Raw genomic sequence first — 12,200 nt, 5'->3', positions numbered from 1 at the left:
TCTCTGGGGAAAGACCCAGGTTAGGTGACGAGCCCCTTACTTCTCTGGGGAAAGACCCAGGTTAGGTGACGAGCCCCTTACTTCTCTGGGGAAAGGCCCAGGTTAGGTGACAAGCTGCTTACTTCTCTGGGGAAAGACCCAGGTTAGGTGACAAGCTCCTTACCTCTCTGGGGAAAGACCCAGGTTAGGTGACAAGCTCCTTACTTCTCTGGGGAAAGACCCAGGTTAGGTGACGAGCTCCTTACTTCTCTGGCCGCTGACCTGAACCATGAGTGCCATGCTTTAACAACCTGCCTTTTCCCTCAGCATTTAGGCTACAGGCATGCAATCCCAAGTATGCACTATAAATCACAACTGATAGTCAGCACTCTTCAATTAGCAAGAGGAAGATCAAGTTCTTACCCCAGTGGTTCTCTACTTGTGGACTGTGACCCCTTTAGGGGTAGCATATCAGATATTGACATTATGATTTATAACAATAGTAAAATTACAGTTATGAAGTGGCAGTGAAATACTGTTATGGTTGGAGCCACTCTGATAGATCCGCAGGTGTACAGACTGTCATGTTTGAGTTTATCTAGGATGGTGACTTACAGACTGTAACTAATGTTGAGAATGGGAAGCCAATAGTTGTTGTTGTTGTTTTTTTTTGTTTGTTTGTTTTTTGATAATTCTTAATGTGAAAAAGAGTCTAAATTGAACTAACCTAATACTGAGAAAATCCTGTTTAGGTCAATGTGGGTAAAGCTGTTGCGGGGAAGGAGATGCCATACTGATATTTCAAGATCTATGCTATTTTAAATTATAAAAGCATGCATGTTTTGGCAATGCCTAAAGCTTTACAGTTCTGTGTAGTTCTGCTTCCTAAAGATAAATCACACAGTAATCTTTAAAAGGATGTAAGTGACTTCCCTGCCTCCACTGGAAGAGAGTCCTACTGAGCCTGGAGTAACGTCACAGAGTCTGACTCTAGACTGTGCCGAGAGTCTTGGTGTACCTCTGATGACATGCAGTTTCTTCACTGTATTTAGAGCATAGGCTGATGTGAAGATGGCCAGGGTCACATCCATCAGTAATGATCTGCTTGTCAGCAGTGTGTTACAAGCACGCACTCCAGCGTGGCAGAGAGGACAGACAGCGAAGGAGAATGGCACGGCATCTGCACTTCAGTATTGTACAGGATGAGAATTAGCAGATTTCAGAATTCTTCTTTTGTAAGCAAATAGGACATCCCTTTGTAGGTGATTTCTCTGCTGAAACGGTCTTGCCAAGAGCCAGTCTGTCTGTGTTCCTTACTGAATAGGCCATCAGGTGGCTTGAGATGGAGATGGTGTAGCTGTGGCAGCGAGGGCGCTGGTCTGACAGTGCCGGTGCCTGCTCTGAAGTGTTTACCCTGCTTTTGGTGGGACATCTCACTTCATCATTTTCCTTGACTTGTTTAGGTATTTCAGTGAAAACTACACCAGCGAAGCGCATCAGATTCTCTCCCGCTCAAATCACCCCAAATTAGGGTAAGCTGGGCAAACATTCTAAAAATTAGACTCTTGGAGTGAAAATGACTATATATTTCAAAATGTATCCTAAAATGATGTTATTTTAATGATTGAAACTGCAGAAAGGATAATATAAACTATTTTAAAGAAAAATGATCTTAAGTGTTCTATGTATTCTAAAATAAATCTTATCACATGATGTAGTTTATAAAACAAAGATAAGGGCTCATATATTTTTTCAAGAACTATTTCAAAGTAGAAGGAGAAACTTAGGAAAATCGGAGTTAGCTTTGAAAATAGTAAAGGAAGCTGGGCGTGGTGGCGCACGCCTTTAATCCCAGCACTTGGGAGGCAGAGGCAGGCGGATTTCTGAGTTTGAGGCCAGCCTGGTCTACAAAGTGAGTTCCAGGACAGCCAGGGCTATACAGAGAAACCCTGTCTTGAAAAACCAAAAAATTTTCATTTTTACTTCTTAGCTTCTATTCAGAAAATAGCAGCCTTCAAAAAACAAGCACTTTGCCAGGCGTGGTGGTGCATGCCTTTAATCCCAGCACTTGGGAGGCAGAGGCAGGCAGATTTCAAGTGAGTTCAAGGCCAACCTGGTCTACAGAGTGAGTTCCAGGACAGCCAGGGCTACACAGAGAAACCCTGTCTCAAAAAACCAAAGAAGCAAACAAATAAACAAAGCAAGCACTTTGATGTTTCTCACTGTCTGAGTTCAGAGATGTTACTGCAGTTTGGGGTGGACTAGTAAGCTCTTTACATGCCCATAAGCTTCTGTTACAAGCCGTCAGCTAGCTGGTAACTGGCGATGTTTCTGACGTAGGTATTCTTATGCAATAGTTGGAATCAACCTTACAGAGATGGCTTATAGCTTACTGAAGAGCGAGGCCCTGAAGCTTCACCTCTACAACTTTGTCCCTGGGGTACCAACCATGGAGCACTTCCACCAGTTTTACTGTGAGTATGGGGTCAGAACCAGACCTGACCAAGAGCAATTCTAACTCTCAGCGAGGCAGAATATAGAGCTTTTAACCTAATGCCTCTGAATATATTTTATTGTTTAAGATCTTTGCTCTCCAGGGGAATAATGGAAGATGATCTCTAAGTGCACTTTAAACATTACTTTCTATATTTGAACTCAGGTTGTCTGGCTGGCTTGACAAGCAGCCTTACTCATCACGCTGTCTCCCTGACCCGGGGTGCATGTATACTTCTGAAGATGGTCTAAGTAGGTGATTTTACCCCTGTGGACACGTGTTTGTGTGTTCTTTACTTGCAGGTTACCTTGTCTATGAATTTGACAAGTTTTGGCTTGAGGAAGAGCCAGAAAGCATTATGTACTTCAACTTGTACAGAGAGAAGTTTCATGAGAGGATCAAAGGCCTCTTGATGGACTACAATGCTGTGCTCACTTTGAAAATATGAACCATCCATGTATCTTTACTTTTTACCACATTTTGCACACACAACAGAATTTATATGTTATTATAGAAATTATCTGATTAACTACACTCATATAATTTCCTACAAAAAATACTTCAGAAACTCTATTTAAGAAAGCTAGCGGACAATCAGTGTATGTTTACAGTTGTTTATACACTGTTCTCCAAAGGTCCGGTACCCTTCCAAAGAACCCTTCCGGAGTCACGTGAACTACAGTTTGGAACTTGGGTCTTAGCCTGTTAATTTAAAAGTATAGATCAGGTATATTTATAGTTATCTAATTGATCAACATGTGCACGAGTCTGTTCTCATTTTATGTGTGGTGCTCCCAAGCTGTTGTCTTTTTTGAAAACTCTGCAGGGTCATTGTTCCCTTTGGAAGTGGCTTTTAAATGCCCTTTGTCTTTTTATTTCTAGGCAAATCAGCACGGGGTGCCCTCTGAGGCTTTCTTTGTGTCTTTAGCTCTTGTCAAGATGTCCTGTCCTTGGAGCAGAGGGAGCATGGCTCTGTCTGGGAGGGTGGACAATCATGGCCTCCTTTTGATTTTTCTGGTGACTAACAGAAATGAGAAGTGGCAGTACTGATGACTAGCTTCTTATTTATAAGTAGCCCATGTTGGAGGTCTTATTCTAAGGATTCTAGGCATTTACTCCAGTTCAGTATTTGTTTTTATCAGGTGTAGAAGGAACCTTCCTCAGAGCCCCCTGGGGGAACCCCTGCCTGTGTGTTTAGAAAGGCGGTGCCTCTGCTGAGAAAATCCGGACTGCATTTGAAACATAGTTTCTTTTCCGATAGACCTGTCTTTGAAAGTACACCGAAGAAACCTTAGAGCTTTTTAGACATCTGTTCCCTCTCATTGCTGGGTTTGACATGCTGTTCACTTTTGCTTGCCCTTGATTTGACTCTGGTGTTTCTGGGTAATGGTGTAGGGACCTGGGTTAGCAGGCTGGGAGGTGCTACCATAGCCTGGATCATGACCGTGTGTGTTTTTGTATAGCTTTAGTCTCCAAATTCTCAGGAGGGCAGCAGGTACGGTGGAGGATTCTATGTGAGGGGATTCTAATGGGGTGGTTTCCTCTTGGCATGCTTTAGAGATTTGTTCTCAGAGCGAAACTAAAAGAGCCTAAAGATAAGAAAGATGATTGGACTTAGAAGCACTACCTACGTCCTGTGGAAACCAGTCTACAACATGATAGTTTAACCTAAAACATGGTGATGTTTTGCACATCTTTTAATATCAGGTAAAGACTAGCTTATGTGATAGAGGAAAGTTGGCTGCTTTCTCACAATTTGTTCATGTCTTCTGACAAGCCCGTCTTGACACTCGTGGGGGTTAGAGGGGAGAGAGCAAGCATGAGAGCGCACAGTACGGATGTCCCATAGGAGAGCCACAGCTAGAGTGTTGTATAGTGCTGTGTTGCAGAGCATGGGTTCAAATTGCTTTTCCTTAAGGAAGATAAAACTTCTTTTAAAAGTAGGTTTGTTTTATAATACTAGAAAGGATTTAGCTTTTCAGTATTATAGGAATTTAATAATTGATTTCTTATAGGGGACTTGTTGACCCTGGTAATGCAGTAATTTCATTTTTGAAAAATCTTTTGTCATCCAGGTTTTATGATGTATTGTGTAGCAGAACCCTAACAAGGAGCCCGTGGTTACCATTATTGTTCACTGTACTATAGTGTGAAGTCTTCCATGGAAAGCAGCTGTGTTAGTCTTTAACTTTTGTGCTAAAAGTACTTAAGCATGTATTTTAATCTTTGAGCAGCCTAGATCTTGAACTGATTTAACTCTTTATCAGCATATGTAATAAAAAGCATATTTGACATATGAAAGAGGAAGTAATACTAATAATTATTTCCTGGCAGAAAAAAAAATCTCTAATGATGTTAAGAACATATTGTCATGGTTTGGTTAATGTCACAGTCCTTAAATCCTCCTTTGTTTGTACATTACAGATATAGTTTGGTGTTTTTTGTTTGTTTGTTAAAATTATTAGCCATTTCAGATAATTATATAGTGAACTGATTTGTTAGCCAATTCCAACTTCAAAGTTCTGATCTTCTGGGAGCTTGACTGTCACTAGTTTATACACTAGAATGTTTCCTTTACTTGCAGCAGACATCAGAACTTCATGCAGTTTTAAAACGCATGTTTATATGCTCACCTGTGTCTAGGACTAGTAAAATTACAATGTAGCAATCAGTAGTAATGGCATTGAAGTACAAGAAAGTTTCGTTATTTTAGATTAAGTCAAGTAGAATCAATGTGGAGATGGATTCTTGTACATGTGACGACTTCACCAGTGACAAGAGCAGCATAAGAATAAAACCACAACATTTAAGAGTTGAGATGCTCTGAAAGACAATCTTTTAAACATGGGAGACACTTGGGTATCACGGAACCTAGACCAAGCTCTTTGTAAATAAATGTAACAGTATAGCTAGGTATAAAAATGAACTGGCACCGTTTATAGTTCAAAACTCAGACTGTTTTTCTTAAAAATTTCTACCCTGTTTTTTCTTCCTTTCTATTTTATAGCTACTTAGATTTGTGTTATTTTTCTATGAAAATGTATGCAGCATTTATTCTTCCCTCAGTATTAGCCATCATTCATATCATTCTGTCCCTTGAGAATATTCAGCAAAAGGGATTTTGATTAAAAGTTTTGCTCAAAGAAAAACAATTTCTTGGGTGTGAAAAGCAGCTCTTCATTTCTGCAGCAGAGGGGAAGAACAGCATAGAAGATGGAGCTTTGCTCAGGAGGGTGATAGTCTATTCTTGTGCTCATAACTGGGGACCAGCAGCTGCATCCCCAGCACAGGTGCTCTACTCTCCACACAAAGGATGGTGCATCTGGGAGGCTTTGTCGTCATGTTCACGTGTACTGGCCTCTCCACACAAATGGCTTTTAAATGAAGATGACTCTTTCACACTCTGAGAAAAATCATGATGTGTATTTTTGTTTTCTGTCTCCAATTTTTGATGAGATAAAAGTTTTAAATGTAGTGGAGTTAGGACCCAACAACCACATTGACATTGGTAGGGTAGTTCTATGTTTTGTTAAAGTACTTACAAATATTTAAGCTGTAGTGTTCCCTGGAGGGAAAGCACCAGTTAGTAACTTAAATTTTTGTCTATTTTACATCAAACATTTGAATTTCATGTAAAAGCAATAGCGTGAGGTGTAAGGTCCTTTCGTTTGTGATGTTAAGTGAGAGAATAAAATGACAGCTGAAACTGTTGTTAGCCTTTCTGTGGATGCTTGGGCTGCCCCCCCCCATTTAAGTCGTTTGAGTTCAGGAAACAATGATTGCTTAAGTTACAGGTAAGTTGTAACACATAGACTTGTGACTCTTAAATCACCTTGTAATTATATAAGATGATATTGGCTCAAAGTAAGTGGCTCTGAGACTCAAAGTATATATTACAAGAAGCCACCATTTCACCCAAACTCATCCCATTCCACCCCTTTTTCACCAAAGGTAGAAGTGATTCATACTGCACATTTTTCTTTACAATGTTTCTGGTTCTATTTATATACTAATACTCAATTTTTTTATAGTTGCATGGCATTCCAGTATGTGCTTTTGTAGATGTATTTTATTTTGAAATAATAAACTCTTCATAGAGCAGCCTAGATAAAGCTACTGCAGCACTCATTAACGTTATTGTAATGATAAATGCTTCTAGCAGAAGATAGAAAGTTTGAAGACTGAAGACAGTGCAGCCCCCTTACATGGTTTTATAGAGAAGAGCAGAATAAGTGAAAACAGAAAGATAGTTAAAGATGAGGGTGCAGAAAGCAGATAGATTATAGATACACTGTAGGATGATAGATTATAGACATACTGTAGGATGACATATTATAGACATACTGTAGGATTGATATCAGTAGCTGGGGGTCTGGTCCAAGTGTTTCCAGGTTCTTGGCATCTTAACAGTGAGGTCAAGGTGCACAGAGATTTTAAAAATTGCAAGATAACTTTCTTCAGAACAATCCTTGGGCCTCCAGGTTTTTGTCCAGGACTGCTCTTTTATAGGCTTTAAGATTTAAAAAGGCCAGGTTTCCGGGTGGTATAGTTTGGGTGCTTCTCTTGCTTGACAGACTTAGAGTACAGAAGACTTTGTTCAGTGTGCATACTCCTTCCTTAAGGCATCTAATGTTAAGTGTATTTTATTAGTTACTGTTCTATTGCTGTGAAAGACACCATGACCAAGGCAACTTATAAAAGAAGGCGTTTGATTGGGGGCTTGTTTACATTTTCAGAGAGTTAGTCCATCATCATGGCAGAGCATGTGGCAGCAAACATGCAGGCCTGGCAGTAGAGCAGTAGCTAAGAGCTTATATCTGACACACAAGAACAAGGCAAAGAGAGCTAATTAGGAATTTTGAGGACTTTGAAACCTCAAAATCCTTTGTGACACACCCCCTCCAACAAAGCCACACCTCTACCAAGGACACTTCTAACCCCAAATCCCCAAAACAGTTCTGAACTGCAAATTCTCCCTCAAACAACCACACAAACACGTGTCCAATTGTGCATAGGTATAATGGCAATAGGGGGTGGGTCTCCCTAAAGGCTGATTTAGAGGGCACAGTTTGCCCCATTGTGTATGCACACAAAACCAGTTTAAGCCAGGGCCTGGCCCCTGGCTTCTAATGCCTGGACATAACTGCAGTGCAATTGAAAAGAGTCTAAGTGGTGGTTAAGAGAAGGGGGAACTTAATGCACTGTTTGGAATGGAGTGTTCAGAGCTTGATGCAGGTGAGGATCATAAAGGATTCCCTGGTGTGTGTGTGTGTGTGTGTGTGTGTGTGTGTGTGTGTGTGTGTGTGTGTGTGTGTTGCCAATACCAAGTAGAGTCCTAGGCTGCTAGCTATTGTTTGTGCTTGGCCTTCAAGCCCAACAGATGTTTAAAAGTTTGCTTTTTAAGCCCAAATACTGATAAACTGGTGAGACTAATCAAGAATAAAAGGGAAGAAAATAATGTCAAGAATGAAATATGGGGCATTACTACAGATCCTACAAATAGTGAAATGAAAATATATGAAGAATAATTCTGTCAAAATTTGAGACTTAAATAAAATACAAATTTTTCTTTAAAACTGACTTATTAAAAATACAAAAAGGGAAAATGATAGTCCTAGAGCCATTAAGCTTAGCTACCGATAAAATAAACTTTTTATTGAAAACTCTACTTGATGGAGAGTTAAATAATACTTTAAAATAGTATTAAACAACAGTAGTGCTACAAGTAATGTAGAGTCTTCAATCTGTGAGGCTGCTTTAATTTTGCCTCAAAGAACAGTATGAAAAGAATACATTTTATGAAAATGTGTTAGATACAATAATCCTAAATTAAATGCTAGCAAACCAAATTTGAAAATATAGTAAATATTTCAACTATCATGGCACACATATTTTTAATATGTGATAATGGCTCAATTTAGTTTACGCCCAGAATAAAAACCAATGTGATTTTCCTTATTAGTATTTGAAAATTTGTATGATGGTCTTAGATGCAGCAAAAGCATCAGAAAAGAGCTCAGCATTCTTTAGTGTTAACAAAACAGAAACGACATTACAGAGGGCTGGAGCAATGGCTCAGTGATTGGGAGGCCTGACCGCTCTTTCAGAGGACCCAGATTTGGTTCCCAGCACAGCCATTCCGGTTCCATGGAACTCAACACCCCCTGTGGCACTATACACACATGATGCATAGGCAAACATGCAGAGAGACACCCATACACACATACATATCTTCTAAAAATTAAGGGCCAGTTAGATGGATCAGAGGGTAAAGGTGAGTGTAACTAACCCTGAGGATTATGCTTGATCCCCAGACCCACATGATGGGAGAAACCTGATTCTGGCAAGTTGTCCTCCAATGTCCACATGCACGCTATGGTGTTACTGTGCTCGCATGCACACAGGGCACAAAATAAAATATGCTTTTTTTTAACCATTAAAGCAAATATGTAAATAGTGATTATCTTCATTTTATAAAACACATGAGTATGATTAACAGGGACCAAGTTAAAAGAATTGCTTTTATCACAAACCATATAGGTCAGCTAATGTCCAATAATGCTGTCTAGCACTCAACCACAGACCATAGCTATGTAGCGCCAACGAAAGCATTTCCTCATCCCTGTAGGCTGTCCAGTCAGCTAGAATGTTTTCAGGATTCCTCTTGCCTTATGCCGGTTTTTGAATAGTTTTGGTTTCAACTCTTTTGGAACTAACTTGAGGCATATTCTTATAATGACTCAGGAGCACAAAAACAAGCCAGATTGCTCAAACGTATTCCAGCCTCTCACAATGTATGCCACTGGGTACTGCAAATTACAAGGCCAAACCTTCTGTGACTAAAGCAAGAAAGTGCTCTGTTGTTGATGGGAGACCCATGGAGATTTGTTGAACATACCAGAGGTAGCTACTGCATAAAAACAAATGATAGAAAGCAACAAGCTACTGTTCCGAAGAAATAGAAATGTGCAAAGAATAAAATTTCAAAAGAATGTCTATATAAACTATAATGGGTTGGCAAAGTTGCTAATAAAATCGATATGAAAGCTAGGCATGGTGGCTCACCTGTGCAATCCAGAGCTTGGAAGGTAGAGGCAGCAGAGCCTCTGAGAGTTTGAGGCCTACTGGGGCTGCAGACTGAGACTGTCTCAAAGTAAGAACAAGCAAAGAACCAAAGCAGAGCAAAGAAAGCCATCAGAGTTAGAACATGAAAACAGCAGCTCAAGCCTGCAGACTTAGAGAGCAAAGCACTGTATGTTGCAGAGAAGATGAAAGAAAATTTTGAATATTCTCACCACAAAGAATAAATATTTAAGGAGCTATAGGTGTTTATACACACTTAGGCTGGTGTGAACATTATATGGTGAAATGTGTATTAAAAAATTACATGGCACCCCATATATCTACACAATTTATGTGCCACGTTTAAAAAAAGGTTAGCAGTGTATCCAACGTAGTTAGATGTGTTGAGAATATGTTGGGCCTACAAAGAGAAGAAGAGGAAAATAAAATGCAGAAACGAGTCTTAAATACATGGAGTGAAGATTTCAAAAATTGTATTTTAATATCACCCCAAAACAGCTAGAAAATGTGCAAAAATGCCTAATAATATTTTTAATGCAGCCCCCCCCAGTACTTTGCTGACTAGATTTATATATGTCAACTGGGCACAGGAAGGGTCACCTGGGAAGTGTGACTTTTTTTTTTAAAGATTTATTTCACTATTTTTTCTAAGTACACACTGTTGCTGTCTTCAGACACACCAGAAGAGGGCATCAGATCTCATTACGGATGGTTGTGAGCCACCATGTGGTTGCTGGGATTTGAACTCATGACCTTCAGAAGAGCAGTCAGTGCTCTTAACCACTGAGCCATCTCTCCAGCCCGGAAGTGGGACTTTTAATTGAAAACATTCTGCCATAAGACTGGCCTGTAGATAAATCTGTAAGGTCATTTTCTTGATTGCTGATTGATGAGAAAGGACCCAGGTAACTGGGTGGTTCTACCCCCGGGTAGGTGTCCTGAGGGTATAAGAAACCAGAATGAGGGCTGGTGAGATGGCTCAGTGGGTAAGAGCACCCAACTGCTCTTCCGAAGGTCCAGAGTTCAAATCCCAGCAACCACATGGTGGCTCACAACCATCTGTAATGAGATCTGACGCCCTCTTCTGGAGTGTCTGAAGACAGCTACAATGTACTTACATATAATAATAAATAAATAAATCTTTAAAAAAATATAAAAAAAAAAAAAAAAAGAAACCAGAATGAGCCAGCCAGGATGATCGAGTCTGTAAGCAGCACTCCCTAATGGCCCGTTCTGTGCCCTCCCCCCAGCCTTGAGTGGGCTGTGACAGACCTTGTCTGCTACATTTGGCTAGCCCACCTCTGGAGGAGTCTTCCAACCTAGGTGAAGTCTATTATCCTGCCACATCGACAGCTTCCAGCAAGAAGCCACTACCTTGCTGAGCAGCTGAAAAGGGATGAGATCCTGGCAAAGTGGGGGATGGGTTTCCCCCCTTTAAAAATCAGACTCAAGAATTAAAGTTGAGCCTTGATCAGAGAACTTTGTCTTGGCTCCTTATTTCTCTCGCCATCTTTCCCATTCATCCCCAGCTTTCCTTTCAGGAACCCAGTAACCCATGACCATTGGTGGCTATACCTTTCTCTATGTCCAGCCTCCAGTCTTGAACTTTCCTCAGAGATGTACTGTTACCAGTGAATGTAAGGTGAAATAAACCCTTTCCTCCTCATGTTTATTTCATTCAGGGTCTTTTATTACAGGAATAGAAATCCTAAGACTGGTACCTAAGAATAAATACACCAAATGTGAGTAGTATATGTTAGCACCAGGATACTCCTAACCATGTGACCCTTGACCTGCGTTGCCAGGACAATGACCTTCTATCCCACAATCCACTTGGCTCAGTTCCTGCCCTCACTGGTGTGATGTCATTTTCTGTATAAAATAGGAAGCCACCCCCTCCTCTTTCTTCTCTCCCCCCTCTTTCTCTCTCCTCTTCTCTGCCCTTCTACCCGCTTCGCCGCTCACCCCCACATTCCCTCATAATAAACCTCTCTCACATGGAATACCTTGGCCTGGTCTGCTGCTTGGTTTATCCGCTCAAAATATAAAAGTATACCCTGATGAGGAGACCACAACATGCTACATTAAAAACAAAACTGGAGATACATACCATATTAATACACTGGAAAAATATTTTCTCTTCATATTGACCTTACAGATTGAATGGAATCTATAAATTAAAGCATTTTTTGTCTCCTTCATCATCTGTATCCAGAGGGATACCTTCTCTCAAACTGCTGTAGCCTTTTATATCAACAGCTCATTTCACACTCCTGCTAGATTGTTGTTGGAATGTTAGTGGGCAAGCCAGCTATGCAAACATCTTTCCATTTTTGCTCATGTTGCTTCTATTTAAGAATTGACAGAGGAAGTTGTAAAGTCAAACCCAAGACACATAGTAGGAAAACATAAGAAACAACATCCCAGTCTGTCACATTGGAAAGAGCTTGACTTAAATAGCTGTCCTAAACAAATGAGGACACATGTGTACCAGGACACAGCCTTCCAAGGATGACCAAATGAATTTGTTACGTTAAATGATAGAATAGAACTGGAAGAAGGAGAGAAGTCAAGGGTTTGAGGAAGCAAATGCACTGGGACCTGCAAGGGGTGCACATCTCTACAAATGCATTTGAGATTTCTG

The 12,200-nt window shown here is 40.4% G+C and overlaps 1 protein-coding gene across 1 annotated transcript in view; it reads left to right on the top strand.

Moving 5' to 3' along the window:
- Positions 1-6,183, top strand: part of Elmod2 (ELMO domain containing 2) — a 21,799-nt gene extending 15,616 nt beyond the window's left edge. Inside the window, exons 7-9 of the mRNA XM_021220255.1 lie at positions 1,443-1,511; positions 2,320-2,453; positions 2,776-6,183. Of these exons, the coding sequence (XP_021075914.1) occupies positions 1,443-1,511; positions 2,320-2,453; positions 2,776-2,921 (349 nt within the window). The 3' untranslated portion in view covers positions 2,922-6,183. The remainder of the gene's footprint in view (positions 1-1,442; positions 1,512-2,319; positions 2,454-2,775) is intronic.
- Positions 6,184-12,200: the final 6,017 nt, after the last annotated feature.

The sequence above is a fragment of the Mus pahari genome, chromosome 20, assembly GCF_900095145.1.
Source record: "Mus pahari chromosome 20, PAHARI_EIJ_v1.1, whole genome shotgun sequence".
NCBI lineage: Eukaryota > Metazoa > Chordata > Mammalia > Rodentia > Muridae > Mus > Mus pahari.
Note: the sequence above shows the minus strand (reverse complement) of the source record. Positions and strands in the feature narration are given on the sequence as shown.